This window comes from Colossoma macropomum, unplaced genomic scaffold (genome assembly GCF_904425465.1).
Source record: "Colossoma macropomum unplaced genomic scaffold, Colossoma_macropomum, whole genome shotgun sequence".
Classification (NCBI taxonomy): Eukaryota; Metazoa; Chordata; class Actinopteri; order Characiformes; family Serrasalmidae; genus Colossoma; species Colossoma macropomum.
Genome location: NW_023494807.1, coordinates 31,433,312 through 31,456,720, shown reverse-complemented (window position 1 = coordinate 31,456,720; position 23,409 = coordinate 31,433,312). Strand labels below are relative to the sequence as shown.

The following is a 23,409-nucleotide window of genomic DNA, read 5'->3' as shown; positions in this document are numbered from 1 at the left end:
AAATCATATAAATTAGAAAAGTTTGTATCTCGATGAACGAAGAAAGTACCTGCATAGTGTATCAGAGTTAATATAATCCATATTTGTCGCTGTAGCTCTGTTATAAGGTGAACTAGGACTCTGTTGTCTCTCTGTGTGTGAAATGTAACTCTGTGTTGAGCTGCTAGTGAGCAATGAGGGGTAAGAGGGGAGGGGCAAGAACTCCTGCTGTGAAAAACAATTCACACCCGTCTAAAATCTTCACAAAACACACAATTGCAGCCTTCCTGTACGACTGCCACGATAAAAAACAGCATTTAAACACAATAAAAAACCTCTTTTATAAATGCTGACTTGCATGCTCACCTACAAAGACCACAAATCAAGTTTAGTAAATCATACAAGCTTCCGCTGAAATATATTCCACCATCGTTACTGAGAGGAAAACCGTAAAGTGCAAAAACGGAGGGACCAAAACAGGCAGAAATGCAGAAAAAGGGGTTAAAGACAGTTTAAGAATCTAATTTTGGCCAAAAAATTAGTGCACACCTCATTATGGTCGAAAAAGAAGAATTTATAGAATATTATTGTAATTGGTAGAATTTGTATTCCAAAACGAATGCAGCTGAATCTCCATCTTCAAACTGATTTTAAAACCAATGCATTACAATGTATTGTTGCATTTTCACGCCTCTATATTGTACAGTGGATCCAAATAAAGTGTTCTCCATATTCCCTCTTTTCCGGTGTCTGTGGTACTGAAGGATGTGGGCGGTGTTACTCTCTGGCAGAACGGAGTGTGTGAAACAGCGGGAGACAATTGGGACGGAGCAACAGACACAGCGAGCAGACGACTACGCCAGCGAACGCGCTGCTGACCCGCTGCCTGCCCCCTGCTGGCCGGACTGGGCCGCTCCCTCCAGCCCACGATCAGCCATCTGTCCCCTAGAGGAGGGGGCCTTCCTCCACAGGAGGAAACGACATCACTGCCTGCCAAGAGCAGACCGGCAGAGCTGCCCGAAAACGGCAGGCGGGTTTATGTGGGGTGAACCAACCCCCCCAGTGTCGGGGGGGTGGGGTGGGGGGGGAGTCAGCGCATATGCAGCATTTTCCTCTAAACTCATGATTTCTTCTGATGCTGTCAGAAAACCGACTTAAACTCACTAATCCACCAGGCATGCCCATGAAAAACACATGTCAGGATGATGTTCAGTGTAATTTTTGGTAATAGCAACTTATATGAAGCTTATTCCAGTGATGAATTAGTATTCATCAAAACAAACAGGTGAAGATTAAGTTCAGAGAATTATCATAATGTAAAGTAATACATAAAAATTAGCTGATTAAAATAATTAATTGTGATTAATCACATTAGTTTCTGTGGTTAATCTCAATTATTCATCTTTTGTTCTGTTTTTTTTTCCACTTTTAATAATCGAGTGAATGCACTGACCATGAAAATCTAGATTTCCACAGAGTCAGAAAGAGTAACAGTGTCTACATGTTCAAACAATGAGTGCATATATGGTATATATCAAATATATCATATATACAGTCAGTGAGTTTATATCATATATAACATATACACGGTCAGTGAGTGTAAAAATCATATACATCATATAATGAGTGAATATATCATATATATCAGTCAATGAGTGTATTTATCATATATAACATACACGGTCAGTGAGTGTATAAATCATATGAATTATACATACAGTCAATGAGTGTATATATCATATGTATCATATATACAGTCAGTGAGTGTAAAAATAATATGTATCATACAATGTGTGTATATCATATATGTCATATAGTATACAGTCAATGAGTGTATCATATATATCATATATATACAGTCAGTGTCTATATCATGTATACATACAATGTGTGTATTTATCATATATATCATATATACAGACAATGAGTGTCTATATCATATATACAGTCAGTGATATAGTGATATATATATATATATATATATATATATATATATATATATATATATATATATATATATAAAAATAATCATATACTACTGCAGCTGGGCTTCAGCCTGTAATACTGACTTTGACACTCTGAAAAATACATGTAAACACATATATACAAAAATATTTATGTAAACACATTTTCTTTCCATTTAGTCTGTTATTTTCACTGATTTGGTTTCATACATTAACCCAAACCAACAAACACAGAAAAGATCTTAAACTATATTTAACACAATTCTATAACTGAAGTGATGTTAAATTGTATTTCAATTCCTTTGCATATTTGAGCACTGCCTAGCGCTTCAAATGAAGTGTTCTAACTGCAGAAATGTGTTTCACAGTGATAAACACCCATAAACCTCGGTAAGCATACGCTGATTAAACAGCCTGCCTACTCTAATAAGCAGATGAGTCATGAGTGTGTTTGTGCTGCTGTTAAAGTTTGATGCACTGCCACATTAACCTGAATTTTAGAAGAAAATGTGAGATGATTCCTTCAGGAGCGTTAATACATGTAAATACATCACCAGCTGCACGCCTAGGGGGCGCTACTGTGAGCACTTCTGCTTTCAGGAAGGGTCGAGCAGTGAGCTACGCTAAGTGATGTCTAAAACAATTCACATCTTTATTCAAATATGTGCTAGGAGGAAAGAAACAGAAGCAAAGCCTGCCCAGTCATAATCCGGACCCCTGGGGTGAACTTGCAGGCACATATCACTGAAAATGAGCATCTGCTCAAGTGAAAAAACAGCAAGTGAACTTCTGTCAAAACACTGAAGGCGAGTGCCCTAAGAGCGGAGCGGAGAAGGCGCTAGAAAAGCTGGTTAACAGCTCAGAGGGCAAACTTCATAAATAAACAAAGCGCTCAAAACAGGAGCAAAACACAATAAACAAACCCGGCGTCAGACGAAACAAGGCAGGCGATCAGACAAAAACAACTGAATTATGAAGCAATGCTGAAAAACAGAACAGACTGAAATGTTTCTCCGTTTCGGCCCCCAAAGAGTATCAAGTCTTACTGAGTTGAGGATCAGAGGCAGTACAGTAGAGCTGGAGGTCGGGTGGTGTCGAATCTTCTCCCACAGCGTCGCCACATATTTATGACAGTCTGTTTTACAAGCAGTGATACAGACATTCGCAGAAAGTACGGCTCAACCCGTCCTCAGACCAACACGCGCACAGACGAGGGTGATGAAAGTGGATGAATGAAGAATTAAAGCTGTTTACATTACTTTTATTTATTTATTTAAAAGACTTAACCAGGGACTGGGGCTGCAAATTAGCTTAAGCTGGATGCTCTATATACACGCATATATACATAGATATATATATACAGACACACACACCGATCAGGCAAAACATTCTGACCACCTCCTTGTTTCTACGCTCATTGTCCATTTTATCAGCTCCACTTACTATATAGGTGCACTTTGCAGTTCTACAGTTACAGACTGGAGTTTTTAAACACCTCAGTGTCAGCGTCTTGTGACCAATGATGAAGGACTAGAGGATGACCAACACAAACTGTGCAGCAGCAGATGAGCTATCGTCTCTGACTTTACATCTACAAGGTGGACTGACAAGGTAGGAGTGTCTAATAGAGTGGACAGTGAGTGGACACAGTGTTTAAATACTCCAGCAGCACTGCTGTGTCTGATCCACTCAGACCAGCGCAACACACACTAACACACCACCACCACGTCAGTGTTACTGCAGTGCTGAGAATGATCCACCACCCAAATAGTACCTGCTCTGTGAGGGTCCAAAGGGGTCCTGACCACTGAAGAACAGGGTAAAAGGGGGCTAACAAAGTACCAGAGAAACAGATGGACTACAGTCTGTAACTGTAGAACTACAAAGTGCACCTATATAGTAAGTGGAGCTGATAAAATGGACAATGAGCGTAGAAACAAGGAGGTGGTCATAGTGTTATGCCTGATTGGTGTAAGCTGTACTACTGTAATCCACCTGTAACTGTAAACACATGAACAGTATCTACACTGCAATTGACCACCCATTCTCTCCACCGTTACACGGCTGGAACAAAACATTCAGCTTCCTAGCAGTGACGTTAACTATCCACCTTCCCAAAGCTCCTCCACCTTTGAGATACATCATCAGAAGAGGGTCTTCCTGCTCTTTAAAGCAGAAAATCTCACTCTGGAGACTCCAGCAGGACCACCGTAGGAGGCGCGCAGGCGTGTTTACAACAGATATAGAGATGGTTCCATTTCTCACATTCTTTCGGCTGTATTTTTTAGTTGCCGGGGTGTGAAGCGATATCTCAGGTCTTACCTCGTATTCCTGCGAGAAGCGGAGGCCGTCGTTGGCTTTGAGGCGCTCGATGTGGTCGGCCAGGTCGCAGACGGGGATGGGCGGGTGCTCCCTCATTCCTGGCGGAGGGGAAGAAAAGAGAGAGGAGAAAGAAAGCGCTGAGTGAGACGGAGGATAAAAACGGGCCCGGGTCAGTGTGGAGTCACGGTGATGAGTGAGAAGCTGCTGGAGAAGGACATGAGGATGTGTGCTCAGGTGTAATGTGAGGGAACCGCTGAGGGAAAAAAGGACAAATAGATAAAAAGAGTGAAAAGAAGGCCAAAGAAAAACAGAACGCTAGCACGTACTGGTGCCGTCATGCAGTGGAGGTAGCAGATGTGAGCGGAAGCAGTGGACAGTGGACATACACAGTGATGCCCACACACTGAAGCCAGTTTGCTGGCTGCTGAGGACAGAATCACAGCAGAGCAGAGTTTTTAAGCGATAGTTTGGCCAAAAATCAAACGTACACGGTTTTCCTCCTTACCGCCAATCAGCCAGGACATGTTTGGTGTCGGAGGTTTGCTTCTTGGTTTTAGCACTGAAGCTACAAGGCTAATGATAAGTAGTCTAAAATAACCACACTTGCATCAACCAGTGTTGAGTTATTAATTGTATATTCCACCCATTTTTCAAAAACGTCTAAATAATTAAAGTGGTTAAGATGTAAACAGAGTCGTTCAGAGTGGTTTGGTGTGAAACGCTCCGTTCTAGACAAACGTACCGAGTCAGAACTGTTCACAGTGGTGGTGATAGGAACCAGACGTCCACCTCTAAAAGCTCCCTCACAGAAAGTTACTACTTAAAATGGTTATGAATTCACTGTCTGATGTCTGAGACATTGTTTTATGATAGGTTGAGATGTTTTGTCCTAGAATGTATATTTAAACTCTATTCATGGTGGAGAGGTACATGTAGGCCACTGTGAGGCAAAATAGTCCCCCAAAGTGGATTTCAACATGGATTTCAAGTGGATTTTCAGTGATTTTTTAGTGAATTTCTGGTGATTTTTCTGTGAAGTTCATTGCTGGTGTTTTTTTCTGCAGTCTATGTGATTTTTAAGGGATAAATGTAACTATTTGATGCATCGCATTAAACTTCTAGAGATGGCTTATTTCAAAGTTTGGTGGATTTTTTTGCAGTGGCCAAAAAAAATTAAGTGAATTTCAGTGTCATTCAGAGTGGTTTGGTGTGAAATGCTCTATTCTTACCGAGTCAGAATTGTTCACAGTGGTGGTGATAGGAACCAGACGTCCACCTCTAAAAGCTCCCTCACAGAAAGTTACTACATGAAATGGTTAAGAATTCACTGCCGGATGTCTGAGACACTGTTTTATGATAGTTTTGAGATCTTTAGAGATCCTAGAATGCATGTAGGGCACCATGGTGCAAAATAACACCCCAAAATTTTTTATATTTATTTAGATTTATCACTGTTTTCCATCATCATCATTACATATAAAACTCAGAAGACTCGTGTAGGTTCACTGGTGGTTCTGGATAGTAAATAAAATGTCTATATCTGTGTTGTAGTCATGGCGACCCCTGGTTCCTATCACCACCACTGTAAAGACATCTGAACCATTTCACACCAAACCACTCTGAATCACTCTGATTACATCTTAACCATTAAATTATGCTGATTTTTTAAAAAATAAGTGGAATGTCTATTTAAGATGGCTCCATTATGGCTACGCTAATGTGTTTTGTTTATAGATACGTGTGTCATAACCTACGAACAGCTCATCCAGCTTGCACTGAAGTCCCTGTAGTTACTGAATAATAAGCCTGAGTATGTTAATAGACTGGGATTTTAAGGGTTTAAGCTTTTATTACTAGTTAGCTATATTAGCTCTAGTGCTAAAACTAAAGAAGCAAACTTCAGACACCAAACATGACGGATTGGATTTGAGGTAAGGGGGAAAACGGAGTAAACATTATTCGCCAAGCTACAGCTTTAAACAAATTTCCCCCAACACATCACTAAAAGCTCATAGCTCTTACGCTCTGCGTCTCCAAACGAAACTCGTTAGACTTACTCAGACCCTAAAAACACTCCATTTCGCTCTACTTTCCTCGTCGGTGGTTATTATATGATTTATGGCTAATCTACCAAAGCAAATTCCCTGCGCTTCTGAACTTGGCAAGGCCACACTCTTAACTGGATTTGGGAAGATTCAGAGTTTGCGTCATTTTGTCAGGGAGGAAAGGAGGATGTTTAGGTAGAAGAAGAGGAAGCCTACATTTAATGAGGGGCTGGCAGAGCTACAGTGCATAAAACAAGTATTAGGATCACAGTGGTTGGACTGGAGAGGCTCATTAGACACAATTGGGTAGTGTAATGGGACATGCTCTATGATCACCTACTACAAGCTCTTTATAGCTACAGCAAGAAGCACTAAAGTATGGCTAAAACAGCCAGAGAGTCAGTAGCCCAGCATTTTAGCCTTAACTTGATTACATTATAACTATTGTTATACATAATACATGTAATGAACTGTATTTACATTTGATTTACACTCTGTATCAACATGTTTGAGCCTGTTGAAAACGTAAAGGCTAAATAAGGCTGTATACACAATACCTGTTCATCAAATTCAGATCATAATAAAATATCTCCTTTTCAACTGACAAACACAAAAGTGGGATGGACTGAAAGTTTAGAATCTGCACTTTCCACACAATTTCTCTGCTCGTTTCTATGAGCTACGAGTCAGAAACAATTCAAATAAAGTTACAGCATGCTTTTGTTATCGCTGGTAGTTCTAAGAGTTAATCCACTCCACTGACGAAAGGCCAAAAGCCCTGATTCTCTATGCTGCTGTATGAATGTGGGAGGAGTATAGGCACATTTCACGCCATAGTGTAGCTCCTATACATCAGCCTATACATCCATCAGACATCAGACATCATACGCTCCAAGAATTAAAGGCACACTTCCACCATTTTTCATCCTAATCTCTGTTTTGCATCATTAACATATGGGTCAATAACCACAGATAATAATTTTAACATGTTTCTCTGAGCTTAGAAAAGAACGCAAAACCTATTTATTCACAATTCTTACTGATTTTCTGAGTCAAAATAAGGTGACACTCTACAGGGAACAAAATTCTGCAAATCTTAGTGCACTGATACTGTTTATTTGTTAAGTGTGAGATATTGGAAAAAAAAAATTTGCTATATTTTATGCTCATTTTCATTTTCAATATGCTAAATTCAGCAAAACAACAGTAACTGTGCATTGAAATGTGCATTAAAACTTAGAAAATCAACAAAATATTGGAAATATAAAATACCAAATACTATATTCCGTTGCTGTTGTTCTGGCTGCTTCCTCAGTGACTGTGATGCTCATATATGCTAGGCTATCTGCTAATATTCCATAGTATGTCACATCCTGCTTTGCACAGTTTACATATGCTCAGTACTGTGTACTGCCTGTGTACCATGTACTGTCTTTTGTGTTTATTGCACTGTATTGTCTGCACTGTGTACACAGTATTGTTCTGCGCTTGTGTTCCTGTGCTGGTCCTGGAGGCATGTTCCGTTTCACTGTGTACTGTATACAGCTGAAACACAATAAAGCCTCTTAACTTGAAAATGTAATTTCACCAAACTTTTGCACGAGTGTGCGATAGAGCCTGTGAAAACCCCGCCCACACTTCTACACTGCTAATGAATTATCACAAATACTTTGCTCTGGAGAACCAGGCCCATCTCTGAAAGAGCTAACGGTACAGATTTACAGCGTATGAATGCATACGTTCTACCAAAAAATGTTTTGCTTAAAAATTCTGACAGAATTCAGTGACTGCCCATTGGCTTCTGTTACAAGAGAGTCTATTTGTTTTCAGTTCGTTTCAAAGCAAATTTATACCTCCACATATAAATTCACAATTTGTACATCTTATATATTGTATATAAATATAAATAAATTGTATGTAAATATATATACATATATATATATATATATATATATATATATACACACACACACACACACACACACACACACATTTTCTATCCTCTAGGTACCCTGCATCTCATTTATCTACCTCAGTCTCACAAATTGCATATATGGAAATGTGTACAACTGACAACTGTACATATCATAGCTTTTATTTCATAACTTACATTAATGTATAAAAACTGTACATTAGAATGGTGCATATATACTAATGTGTATATTGTGTATATATTTAGAGTCTAATAAGTGTGTATATATATATATATATATATATATATATATATAATATATATATATGCACACACACACTTATATATATATCTCCATTTTTGATGTTCAGTTTTTGACATAATTTAAAAATACTTGTATACATTGCATGTAAATTTCATTATAAATGGACTAAAAGAAATGACCCAAAATTACTTGGAAAAAAGTCTATATATATATACATATACATATAGTATATTTAAATACTACTAGGGGGCTATGCGGCTAAGATTTTCACTCACCTTTGCACCTGTGTAATTGTGATGTGGCAATAACTGGGATTTGATTTGACTGATTGATTTGATTTGATTCTGAAGCCAAATGTGTTGAAATTATTATCTGTGATATTCAACCATACGACAGATGTAGGCAGAGATGGAAAACACTGCAGAATCCCTTAAAGAGGTCTATGACATCTAAACCTGGCGGATGTTCCTGCCAGGCAGGGGTGAGGTAAAGCAGAGGCAGAGCAGCAGCGGTGACAGATTTCATGGCTAAAAGACAGGAAGCAGCTAGATAGATGGAAAAATAGACAGACAGACAGACAGAGAACAAGCTGAGAACAAGCTAACACTGAATATACAGAAACACAGCAGGAATGCCAACTAACTTGGAGAGTTCGGACAGCAGGAGGAGCTGGGACCTGCAGAGAGAAGATGGAGGGAGGAATAGAAGAATAAAAGAAGAATGAAAGCGCTATCAATTCATCCCCGCCTCTAACGCTGCTTTAAACGGCCTATAGATGTGCTCGGTTTACCAATCAGCTGGAGTTCAGAGACGTACTTCGTGCTTCTTTAAAGGGGAATTCCACCATATTTTTCAAAATTTCTGCATGATTCAGTCATTAATATGCACTTAAAGACATTCAGAGTGTTTTGATGTGAGACGGTCCATTCTAGAGGAACACACCAGCTCAGGTGTCTTTACAGTGGTGGTGATAGGAACCAGGGGTCGCCATGACTACAACACAAATATAGACTTTTTATTTACTATCCAAAACCACCAGTGAACCTACACGAGTCTTCTGAGCTTATATGGAATGATGATGATGATGGAAAAATAGTCATAAATCCGGAAAATGACATTTTCTTTGGGGAATATTTGCACCTTGCATTCCCTCTCCACCAAAAATGCCTTAAAAAATACATTTTAGGCCAAATTTTTATCACAACAATATTGTAAAAAATGTCTCAGTCATCAGGCAGTGAATTCATAACCATTTCATGTAGTAACTTTCTGTGAGGGAGCTTTTAGAGGTGGACGTCTGGTTCCTATCACCACCACTGTGAACAGTTCTGACTCACATCAAACCACTCTGAATGACTTTGTTTATATCTCAACCATTTATTTATGCCGAACTGTATTTTTATGGTGGAGGGATACATGCAGGGTGTTCTATGGCAAAAAAGTCCCCCCAAAAAACTGATTTTTTCAGATTCATCACTATTTTATGATGGTTTTGAGAAGGTTTTGGTCTAAAACATGTATTCCTGATCAATTCACGGCAGAGGGATACATGCAGGGCGTTGTCAGGCAAAATAGTCCCAAAAAACCTTCGTTTTACAGATTTATCACTATTTTACCATCGTCATCATTCCATACATAGACTTGTGTAGGTTCAGCAGTAGTTTTGGACAGTAAATAAAGTGGCTATATTTGTGTTGTAGTCATGGCGACCCCTGGTTCCTATCACCACCACTGTAAAGAAATCTGAACCATTTTAACACCAAACCACTCTGAATCACTCTGTTTACATCTCAAACACTGAATTATGCAGAAATGTTAAAATCAGATCCCCTTTAACTGAGCAGTAAAAAACCTACAGAGACTTCCACGATCCTAAAGTACTTAAACGAAAAAAGAGGAACAAGGAAACCATGAAAAAGACTTTAAAAATGCTTTAAAAGGCACAAAACGTATTAACGGCTCCATCAGGCTCTGGTTTTCATTGAGAGAGAATTTTAAATATGTATTAGCGTCATGTAAACTAATCACTATTGTCTGATTCACTGATATTAAAAACAGTAATCAACTATATTTTGTTATTCATTATTTTACAATCGTGACATCCCTATTCTGCAACTTAGTAATCGCGGTAACACTTGACTGTAGGGCGTTGTTCATAAGGCTACATGACACCTACATAAGGTTGTCATTACAACTGACATAACCCTACATAACTGTTTATAAATGCTTATTACAACAGGCTTCATCTGTTATAAAGGCTACTTTAGCTGAATTTGATCAAAATTGGCAATAATGACGCTTATTGGAACAAGCATTTATAAACAGTTATGTAGGGTTATGTCAGTTGTAATGACAACCTTATATAGGTGTCATGTAGCCTTATGAACAGCACCCTACAGTAAAGTGTTACCGTAATCGCTTTATTTCTGAATGAAGTTGTGTTTGTTTAGCATCAGTGTGTGTTTATGTAGTGTAACGGTGTTAGCAGTGTGTCAGCGCTATTGGTTTTAAACCGCAGCCACCAGAGAGACGGAATCTGCCTTTGTATGCAAATCAGAGAGAATGTAGAGTGTAATGGTGTGTATGGGAAACATATGAAGTGAATACACTAAACACTACATTCGCTACGTTCAACTGCGAGCCAATTAGCTGGAGCACGACTCCCAGGCAGGCTGCGAAACTCTTGAATCTTACAGCGTGTGCAGCTGATTGCGAATATTCTGTGAAACCGTGCTGAGAATTGGACTGAGAGCAGATCTACGAGGAGTGAGAGGAGTGAGAGGAGTGAGAAGAGTGAGAATTAAGCTGCATAAAGTTAACAAGGACTACTGATCACCAAATCAAGGAAAAAGCACAGAGGAGTCCAGGCAGGAAACAGAGGGGATGAGGAGAGGATGTGTTCGCACCTGTGGTGTATTAGACGGACATCGCTTTAGCGCTCAGTACATACAGGAGACGATTACCGAGCAGCCCATCCAAACTACACTGAGACGTGTAGCGTGACCACAACAGCCTCTACGCAGACGTGTTCTGTGCTGCACTTTGGGCTTTTGTTGATGAAAATAAGTTCTGCAAATGTTTTTGTTCGCTGAATTTAACACTGTGGGACAAACAATGTGGCGTGCGCCTAAACTTCTGCACATTTTACCCTTTTTTGTTAGTCAAATATGTCAAATTTAGCATATAAATAGAAGTAGAGGTGGACGATATGGCAAAAATCTATTATTGCGATACTTCACGAAGTGAAATATCATGATACACGATATGTAACGATATATACGTTTTTTAAGACATCTGATCAGTTGGAACTGAGAAAAAGGAGCCAATAGAGCTATATTTTAAAAAATTCAATATTAATTCAATAATATCTTATTCAATATTTGCTCTCTTCATAATGAAACATGCAGTTGGTCAGTGTCTACAAGCACTGACGATGTACATGATATGTTCAGACAAGCGTAACGTTCTGTACTGTGACATCATTAACCACGATAATGACGTATATCGTCATACTGCCCAGTCGTAAGAAATAGTACAGTAGAATCAGCAGAAATAGGTCATATTTAAGTTTGTTCCCTGTATCAAAAAAGCCATGTCCTGTCATTTGCAAAAGTTTTGGCACCCCGGGGGTGTTTTTGTTGATTTTGTAAGTGTAAATAAATTAACACATCTCTACAGAGACACACTACTACACATTTTAATGCACAAATACTGCTTATTTGCTCAATTTAACATACTGGGAGAAAAACAAATATTACATTTGGCTTGTGCTAACATTAGAGCATTTATATATATATATATTCCCCCAGTGTGCTAAACTAGACATTAATATTAACATTAGATTAATAGCAAATCAATATTATTTGTGCACTAAAATTGTTACTCAAAGTCAAAAACGTAATTTGACCAGGGGTGTTGACCAAAAATCTTACCATCATATATACATTTTAATAATATTTTAAATAATAATTATTTAATAATAGGCTAACATTACAGGAGAAGATTTTGTATTATTAAAGATTTTGTATAATTTAAAGAGACTCTCTTCAAAGTTTCCGTCCATTTCTGTTGGCCCATTCATCACGAAATGTTTACAGAAATTTTACAGAATGCTTACATTTTAAGTGATTAAAACTACCCAGCTATATTTAAACTTCAAATATACATGTTTGAAAATGATCATTTTATACGATATATAAAACAATATGCCGTCCTGCTGGTTTGTACTGTCAGGAGTGAACAGCTAATCTTCGTGCCGCTGTGCCGCGTAGAGTACCGGAGCAGCTGCTGTTCAAAGTCAATGCCTTTGTGTGTTAACAGGGCTGAAATTGCAATTTGAAAGAATTTTCACATGGAAAGAGCTGCAGTTTTAGTGCTACATCATTCAATGCTGTCTTAAAAAATGGAAGCGCTCATCTTCGTGGTGGAAAAAAACAGCCTAGAATTTATAGAAAAAACTGCAATATTGGTAAGAAAATCATCATTTTATCGCAAATACCATGATCAGTATCGGACAAATATTTGATCTTGATAATTCCTCTTATCACGTTATCACCCAGGTTTAACTTACAGCTTCATCAACACACAGTAAGCGTCAGAGGTGGATGAGAAGTAATATGTGAATCCAGGATAAAAGCGCCTGCACCTGTTTCGCCTGCAGTAATTATGTGCTCTCCAGCCTGAGAGCGGCTGAGAGTGGGATCCATAATAACCTGGCTAGAATATTACTCTATTAGTGACAGAGAGAGAGAGAGAGAGAGAGAGGAGAGAGAGAGGGAGAGAGACAGAGAGAGAGAGAGAGAGAGAGAGAGAGAGAGAGAGAGGGAGGGGGCTGACATTTTCCCTCAGTGCCGTTGTTCTGCTTCACGCTCACCTTGAGAATCAAAAAGCAGGCGCGCTAATTAACTGACAGGGATTGTAAAGAAACTGGTGGAAGAAGCTTTTGGTGACGCAGAGAGTCCTTTTAGCACAGAGCACAATAAAGAGTGGCTCTGGCTTTAAAGGGCCCATATAACAAAAATACACCAAGTAAAAGTGTAGTATGTAAACACTGCTCAAGTTTCAAATCACACGGTCTCCTTATGGTCCATTACAGGTCAGGGGTCGTAACCCAAACGTTAAGAAGAGCTATTTTGTCCTTTCAACAAAAAATCAAACCACAACATTTTATGTCCATTTTACCATCTTGGCTGTAAATATGTCTCAGCATGTGCTGATGTACTAGTACAGGCTAAAAAATATATATAATATAAATATATATAATATAAACAAAAACAGACTAACTATGCTCTGCTTTAAGTTTGGCTCAGCTACAGCTGCTTTTCTCGCATCTCCGGCAGGAAACTTTTCCAAAAGTGGAACAATTTATTATAAAATGTCCCCCCAACGTTTGACTTTTTATTAGGCTGAAGTTGCTTCTCATTCTCAATTCTCCCGTTCCACCTTAAATGGTGCCTGATGTGCCAGAATGTAACTGCTGCACTATTTAAGGTGGAACGGGAGAATTTGAACGAGAAGCTGGATAATGAGAAACGACTTCAGCCTTGCGACTTTTTAGTGTTTGAAAGTTTTATCATCGCGGATTAAACGTTTCAGGAAACCAGCTGGAGTGATTATAAACGCAAATCAGTCCATTCGTCTCCAAATTATCGCTGTTCATCTTAAATCTCTCTCTTTGCCGTTTCGTTAGCTACTAGCTGGGCGAGACTGTTGTCTGCGTTGCTATGGTGACCAGCAGTCTGCGCTGATCTTCAGGGCTAAAGGGTGAATCAGCAGTTCTACATTAACTCCAGAGTTTAAGACCATTTACTGTTAAACTGTGTTGAACGATCAGCAGAGCTTTATTTTACTGTAAAGGAGGATTATTTTATTTTTACCTAATAATCTAATTCTGCTGTGGAGCCACAACAGGGCAGTAAAAGAGCGCATGCAGCTCTGGAGCCGCAGGCTGCCGACCCCTGATACAGGGAAACTAGCCTTGGGTGATAAATGATATTATCAAATACTGTGATAATGCGACCACCAAAGAACCACCGAAGCATGCAAATGGTTCTGAGTATTAATGGTTCTATATAGAACCAATGTCTAAAGAACCCTCAAAGAACCATCTTTAAGAGTTTAAGCCGTAAAAATTTTGAATTCACTGTTTTGTGATGTCACAAAAATGAAAACATTTACATATATCATGTCTACAGCAGTTTAGCCCCGCCCACTCATGCTGAAGATATAAGTATTGTATTTCAGCCTTGACTGCTTTTTAAACGAAGCTGAATAAAGGTCAGCCAATCAGAACAGAGCTCATTTATTTATCCGTCTTAATAGCAGTATGTATATATCAGTCTTAAAGGCAGAGTGTGTTTAATTCTAAGGGATGAAGAGAGGTCGAGTAAAAATGAATTATGACCAAAATTTCATAAGAGAGCATAAAATGTGGGATATGGACCCAAACGTCCACAACTAGCTATTTAAAATGCACAGGAAGGCTGATGTTTTCACTCAGTTATGGTGACGAAAAAGCAAGCAAAAGAAATATAGTTTTCGATTTTCTCTCTTCCTCACTAATTAAAGAATTAACTGGCATCTGCTGTGGAAGGAAGAACTAAAAAAAGAAAAAATGAAAAAGGAAGTCGGAGTGAAAGATTAAAAAGAGATTTCCATTCACTAATTAAGGTTGGGTTGGAGCTTTTGTGCGATCATTACGGCCCTCAGAGCAGACGGGAAAACGCCTTCTGAAAGAAACTTCGGCACAATTAAGACCAAACGGGCTCCGCTGCCCTCGGCCGCCACGGCCGGTGATTCAAGCAGAGAGACAGAGACAGAGAGAGAGAGCGAGAGAGAGAGAGAATGTTAAAGAGGGAGGTGAGAGAGAGTTGAGGCTTTTCTGAACCAGCTGCTGATTTATTCAACTGGCTGCTTTAGTCTGGACACCAAAGCAAACAGAGATGACCGCGAACGAGAGCAGGCCCGACTGAACAAAGCAACAAAACTACAGCTTCTCTTAATCCGTGTAAACAGAGTAACGTAACTGCCTTTGAGGCAGAACAAAAAACACCGTGTGAGTTTGCACAAGCTGTTTCATATTCGGCTGCAGCTAATAACAAAAATATATAGAAACCAATTAACGCCTGTACCAGGTACAGGTTTCTGACGACGCTCAAATTTTGACTTAGTATCTTGAAATCATGACTTCCTAGGTCAAAATAATTACTTATACAAAAATAAACTGGCTTAGTATCTCAACTCTCAACCAAAAGGGTCTTAAAAAGTCTTTTTCTCAAATGTTTGATTTAGTATCTCAAAATAATGACTTACTATGTGGAAATAATTACTTATTTTCTAAATATTTTGACTTAGTATCTCAAAATAATTTCTTCCGGTTCAAAAGGAAGTAGGCTGGAGGTTAGGGAACCAGCCCTGTGACTAGAAGGTCGCCAGTCTGATCCCCTGAGCTGACAGTACGTGACTGAAGTGCCCATCACTCCGGGGAAGTGTGCTCACTGCCCCTAGTGTGTGTGTTCACTAGTGTGTACGTGGTGTTTCACTGCACGGATGGGTTAAAATGTGGAGGTGAAATTTCCCCGTTGGGGGACTAATAAGAGTCACTTAATCTTAATAAAATAATGAATTATTCTCTCAAATTTTTGATTTAACATTTAGAAATAATGACTTACTACATCAAAATATTGACTTGTCCTGTCAAAATTTTAATTTAGCATCTCAAAACAATGACATATTGTCTAAATAATGATTTAGTGTGTCGAATACAGGCGTACTATGTCGGAATGATGGGGGTGAGTGTGCTGTACAGGTGCTGCGTTACCTGCCGTCTGGTAGTTGATTCTCCTCATTTCTACAGGATCGGAGGAGTTGGCCAGCAGAGAGTCCTTTACCCCACCCAGCTGTTCATCTTTAGGCAAGGGAGACGCCCTTTTCCTGTAAAAGAGGAAGTGAGGTCATGGTTAGAAATAATTTTATGCTAGCACGCTTCTAGCCCTGATTACAGTCGCCCTCCACAGCCTGATCGGTGAGTTAATAGCAGCGTTTCTGTGAACGTGGTGGACTAAGAGGAGCCGGGCAGCCAAATGTGCACAACAAATAACCAATAATCTAATAATACAAACAAACAAACAAACAAACATGAGAAGAATGTGGACTCCACTAAGCAAAATGTAGAAATAAATAAGTAAATAAATATATAAGTGCACCAATTAACCAAATATAACGTATCCTCCATCATTTCTGGCCTTAAAAAATAACAAATTAATTAATAATTAAATATTGATCATGAAAAGAAATATCAGTTATCCAAACTTCAACAAAAATAATAAACACACAAACAAACACACCATGGACATGAATAAATGTGTGCACTACTGAGTTAAATGTAACAAACAAACAAATAAACGTGTACACGGTGGACATTAGTGGACATGAGAAGAACTAAATGACCAAATTTGGATATGAGCGGTTCAGCTGTAATTCACTTTCAGAATAGATAGACAGATAGATAGACAGACAGACAGACAGACAGTTAGACAGACAGACAGATAGATAGACAGACAGCTAGACAGACAGTTAGACAGACAGATAGATAGACAGACAGATAGATAGACAGACAGATGGACAGAGAGACAGACAAATAGACAACGAGATAGATATAGACAGATGGATAGACAGACAGACAGAGACAGACGGACAGACAGACAGATAGATAGACAGACAAATATACAGACAGATAGATATAGATAGACAGACAGACAGATAGATAGATAAATAGACAGACAGACAGACAGATAGATAGAGAGATAGACAGACAGACAGACCGATAGATAGACAGACAGATAGACAGACAGACAGATAGACAGATAGATAGACAGACAGATAGATAAACAGACAGATGGACAGATAGACAGACAAATAGACAACAAGATAGATACAGACAGATAGACAGACAGACAGACAGAGACAGACGGACAGACAGACAGATAGACAGACAAATATACAGAGAGACAGATATAGATAGACAGACAGATAGACAGACAGACAGATAGATAGATAAATAGACAGACAGACAGATATAGATAGACAGACAGACAGACAGACAGATAGATAGATAGATAGATAGATAGATAGATAGAAATTGGTCAAATATATTTATAAGGATTTATTAGCATTTCTGCCAAATCAATTAACCAATCAATCAATAAATAAGGTGGACATCAGTGGACATTACACTGCAAAAAATGGCATCTTGTCAAGTTAAATGATCTTAAATCTCATCAATATACCTAAGATTTCTCCAGCTTATTATAAGATTAATACATTATTTTTAGACATTTTTACTCGTTTTAGGTCATTTTATCAAGTAAAAGTATCTCATTACATCGGCAGATAATTCCAGAACAAACAAACTGACCTCCCATATAGTGACATAACTTTACTTCATATTATGATCAAAAACAAGTAAAACAAAATGTCTAAAAACAGCTAAAATAATCTTAATATTCCTACAACCACCGAGACACATCAGACACATCGACCAGACTGAAGATATTTCACTGGAGAGGATATAACTCCCTGCAGCGTGGCCGTCCAGTAAGCGGCGGTCAGGACTGTGAGGTGGAGGTGGCCGAGGCTCTCCTGCAGAGCGGGGTTTTGGGGTTTTGCTGCTTTTATAGGAGCATTATGATTCCCTGAAGGAGAGGCGGAACAGCTCCGGTTAGCGCTTATCGGAAGCATTTGCTCCGTTTCTTGCTCCGCTCATTCCAGCGCGCTCGCTAAGCCCTTGTTTGTGGGGAAAACAAGGCGTTTGGGTAATTAGCACATCAGCTGGATGGCACAACACCGGGTAATTACGCCACTGCAGCACCTGCAGGCCCCAGCAGGTAGAGCTGCAACGTGCGAGCGGGCGCTAATGCGCGGACGCACAACATCTGTTAGAGGAAACACACTCACACACATTTCACACCACACACACACACACATTTCACACACACACACACACACACATTTCACACACACACACTCACACACACACACACACACACACACACACACACCCCACACACACACACATTTCACACACACACACACATTTCACACACACACACTCACACACACACACACACACATTTCACACACACACTCGCTCACACACGCACACTCACACACACACACACACACACACATTTCACACACACACACACCTTGCACACACTCACACACATTTCACACACACACACTCACACACATTTCACACACACACACACACACACAACACACACACACACACACACACCTCACACATTTCACACACACACTCACACACACTTGCACACACACACACACACATTTCACACACACACACACACTCTGTACTGTACTGGAGGAACAAGTGGGAATCTGAAAATTACTGTCTGGAAAATCTGATCCTAACTTAATTATAACTCTATATGACTGACCTAAGACTGACCAACAGTGACCCAAACTGTAACCAAAGACACAAATAATACATACTTTGTTTCCCTAAAGCAGAATATTTTCATTTACTAGAGTTTTTTCAGACTTTGCTATTCCTGTAAATATATCTGCACAGTGAGCGCAGCTTTCAAAGACAAAACTATATTAAAATACGCTGTTTATAATACTATATATATATATAACACTATATAGAGTTTAATAAAGTAATAAAGCTCATATCATCCTGGAGTCACTGGTAGGTTGGACACTAAATGGCCAATCAGCAGGCCAAATGGATTCGTTTGGATTCACATATACAGCTATTAATCTACACTATGTACTGCTGCTGTGGTAATAAAACCCCATATCGCTGAAATCGCAGACGTTCTTAGGTTCAGTGTACATTAACTTTGCTTATTTCATCCATTTCAAGTAATTGTGGACCATTTCTGTTGGTACATTCATCATACAATGTTTAAAAATATATAAAAAATATAACTTACACTACAGTTGAAATGTTTAGAATCATTTGTCATATTAATAATATATACAATGTAGATTAAAATCTTATAAATTAGACTACAAAAGCACAAACTGTGGGTTTATTCATAACTTTGTGTAACAAGAATTTATGACATGCAAAAAAATAGCCAAATGAATGATCTGAATTAATTTTTATTTGTATTATAATTGTTAATACTACACTGTAATTATCTATTTTTAGCAATTTCCTGACAGAGAATTACTAGGAATAGCTATTTTATCAGTGATCAGTGATCTGGGCACTGTTTTTTAGAATATGAGGCATTCTGGAGATTCATTATATTATATTATATTATTATAAGTTAATTCTCAAATCATCTACAGCCGCATTTATCAGCACAAACGTCTCCATTTTAACAGCTGCGTATGAGTTGGAGTCTGTAGAATATCAGCTTCACAGTGAATCAGGCATTAAAATCAGCTTTATATTAAAAAAACACTGATTCCAAATCTTTAACAGTGTTATATCTAAAAATCAGACCGGTACTAAGATGGTTCTTTAAGGGTTCTTTAGTAAAGGGAATGGTTATATTCAGAACCATGAGTTCTATACAGAACTACTGCGTGCTAAAATGGTTCTTCAGATTGATGGAGAATGTGCTGTAGATGGTTCTATATACATTCTTTAAAAAGATGGTTCTACAAGGGTTCTTTAGTGAAGAAAAAGGTTCTATATAAAACCATGAACGTTTAAAGAACCCTCTGCATGATTAAAGGGTTCTTCAGACTGATGGAGAATGCGATGTATAGGTTCTACATTGCATCTTTTTGAAAATGGTTCTATATAGCACCAAAAAGGGTTGTTCTACTGTTACAAGCTTGACATCGTAACAATAGAAGAACCTTTTTTGGTACTATATAGACCCATGTTCAGCACTTTCTCCGTTAATCTGAAGAACTATTTCATGATGCGAAGAACCCTATAATCATGCAAAGAACCATCTTTTTTTAAAAGCGTAGAACCTTTTTGAAAAGGGTTCTATATAGCACCCAAATGGGTTCTTCCATTGTTACGATCTCAAGCTTGTAGCAACAGAAGAACCCTTTTTGGTGCTATACAGAACCCTTTTCAAAAAGGTCCTATACAGAACCGTCTACAGCACGTTCTCCATTAATCTGAAGGACTCAGAACCGTTTAATCATGCAAATGGGACATTATAGAACCATTTTCTTTACTAAAGAACACTTAAATAATCATGTTTTTTTAAGAATGTATATAGAACCTTTTTGAAAATGGTTCTAAATAGCACCAAAAAGGGTTCTACTACTGTTATGATGTTAACCTTGTATAGAGCAGCAGAACCTTTTTTGGAACTCTTCTATACACAAATTCAAGTTTTAAGCATGCAAATGGTTCTATACAGCACTCATGATTCTATCTAGAACCATTCCCTTTACTAAAGAACGCTTGAAGATCTTTTTTAAGAGTGTAGAGCTACAATAAGCCATATTAAGGTCTTTGTTTCCCGCCGCAATGCTTAGAGTGACCAAAACAGCCCACCGTGCTGGACGCTGTCCAGTACACCTGTCTGCCGCCTGCAGAAGCACCTCCACACTTCAGCGCTAAGCTAATGTAAACATGGCAGCCTAAAAGCATGCATTAGCACAGAGGCTGGCATTAGGCCCAAACAGGGGAGCGGTAAAACAGGACAGGGACAGAACAGGGCTCTTTGTTCCTCTGCCCCGAGGGAAGGGTAGCGGGGGGAGGAGACGAGCGGGAGGAAAAAAAGGGAAACAAAATGGTTTGGCAGAGGGAAATGTCAGCTTTGACGACAGGAACATTTCTATTTCAACAGCTGCCAGCCTGGCATTTAGTTTACAATAGGCCATTCATACCCAGGTGAGGCAGCGCAGAGGCTGAGTTAGCACGCTCGCTCTGAGTCACCTTGAGGAGGACAGTGGAGGATCAAGACTATCACGAGGAGCACTAACCACACACAACAACACAGCACCGCACAGCAGCAGCATGCACCGTCAGACGGCTCACGGACAGCGGGGCGTTGAAGTGACAGCTCAGCCAAAAATCAAACCTACACAATTTGCTCTTCACCCAAAATGTAGTCGATCAGCCGAGACATGTTTGGTTTCAACAAGTAATGGAAGCTGATAGTCATAATCTCATTTTCATTGATAATCCGTTAATAATCCGACTAACAGCTCAATCAGAATAGTCTAGTCCGATTGAGGCCATTCAGATTGAACGAGGTGGGTAATCCTGTAAATAATCCGTTTAATTTTAAGAATAATATCCGTGTAAACGCCTGTATCTGATTACATTCCCTATCGGAAAGTTTAAGTCCGTTCTGATCATGTTCGTCACGTCATAGTGAAAGTTTATACCGTTCAACATGGCGGAGCAGAAACTGGTCTGCAGAGGAGACGAAGTTTATGCTCTGATCTTTAAAAGACGGCGGTGGGACGAACGTCCAGCTTATGTGTCTCAGAACACGACGTCTTCCTCTCGGCCTTCTTTAATAAGGACATGTGAAGGACGTTTTCCTGAGTCTGACATCATTTTAAAGCAGTTAAAAACACAAGCGCTGCTCACTGCTGCTCATCTCACTCTGACTGGACTCACGTGATGCTGGTTGTCATGGTGACGTTTACTCTAAGGGGTACTCCACGCATGCGCATCATTTTGGATCGGATTACTTGCAGTGAGCATAGAAACGAAGATTTTCATCAGACTGTTGAATAGAGTGTTCATATAAACACCTCAGTATTAATCTGTAATCGGAATGTGTTCATTTGGATTGGCAAAAATCTTTGCCTGTAAACACAGACACAGGTGTGTGTCTGTGTGTCAGTGTGAACAGATAAACACACTCAATCTGACATTTTCAGTTCTGATTTGAGACGCTTTCATATGTGGTACTGAAATCCGATACGTATCCGATATGAGGCAGTACGACTCAGTCTGAACAGCCAGATCGGAATTCATGTGACTTTTACGTCAATCCAGCTCCACATTCATCATAATTTGGCGCTGCTGAGACTCAAACATTTTGGTGATGTTTCTGTACAAAATTAGAAGAGACTCATCAAAACTCCTCCGTGTTTGAAGAGATTTCTAAAGAACTGTCCGAACGCGGCCGCAGGAGAACGAGGCTGCAGCGTCAAAGAACAGTTAAAAGTCTGAAAGCAAAGTTTAAAGAATCCGAGGACGCGAACCAAAGAAGTGACCACGCCCTTTTTACGGCTCAAACACATTCTAGGTGATGAGCCCAGCTGTCAGTCAGTGAAGCTTCATGATGGCTCCTGTGATGCTGGTGAGGATGAAGCTGATCCTCCGGGAGCGACTGGCGTTCGTTGGCGGTCGTGATTGTTTAGCTGTTCTTTTGTGCATGCGGCTCAGTTTAGGAGCTGATCTGTTCAGACTGATGTCGCATACAGATGACATTTAAAAGATAATGTGAACAGCCAAACAAAAATTTTGGTGAGAAAATCAGATTTGGGCCATTTTTACCTGCTGTGTGAACAAACCCTTACTGTGGTTTCTGATACTGTTTTTAGCTACCGCATAAACGCTCCCTACTTTTAAAGTAAGTTAATGCAAAGAGATTTCATTCCAATCAATTCTGGAGCACTTCTGTTGGTCCCTTCATCATAAAATATTCACACAATGTAAAGGCCAGCTGCTCAAATTATGCAGAAAAATGAAAATCAGAAAAAGTATCAGAAAAAGCAGTTTGCACCAAGCTAACTGGTGGCTTATAGGCTTCCATGGCCTCAAAGTCTGTTGACGGTCAGGTGTATATACATGTTTTATGCACTTATATTTTGATAGATGATGCCTTACAAGTCAAGGAGAAGAAACCATCACATGCAAGTCTCACTGAGCACAATGTGATTGATCAGTTACATGATTAATAAACAATTCTCTTTTTCGTCCATTTCTACTGATACCACCACAGGACCCGG

General features: G+C 39.2%; 1 protein-coding gene across 1 annotated transcript in view; it reads right to left on the bottom strand.

The window, feature by feature from the left end:
• Positions 1 to 23,409, bottom strand: part of ptprfb (protein tyrosine phosphatase receptor type Fb) — a 240,049-nt gene that overhangs the window by 36,964 nt on the left and 179,676 nt on the right. Inside the window, 2 exon segments of the mRNA XM_036556368.1 lie at positions 4,266 to 4,363; positions 16,307 to 16,419. Coding sequence (XP_036412261.1) covers positions 4,266 to 4,363; positions 16,307 to 16,419 — 211 coding nt within the window.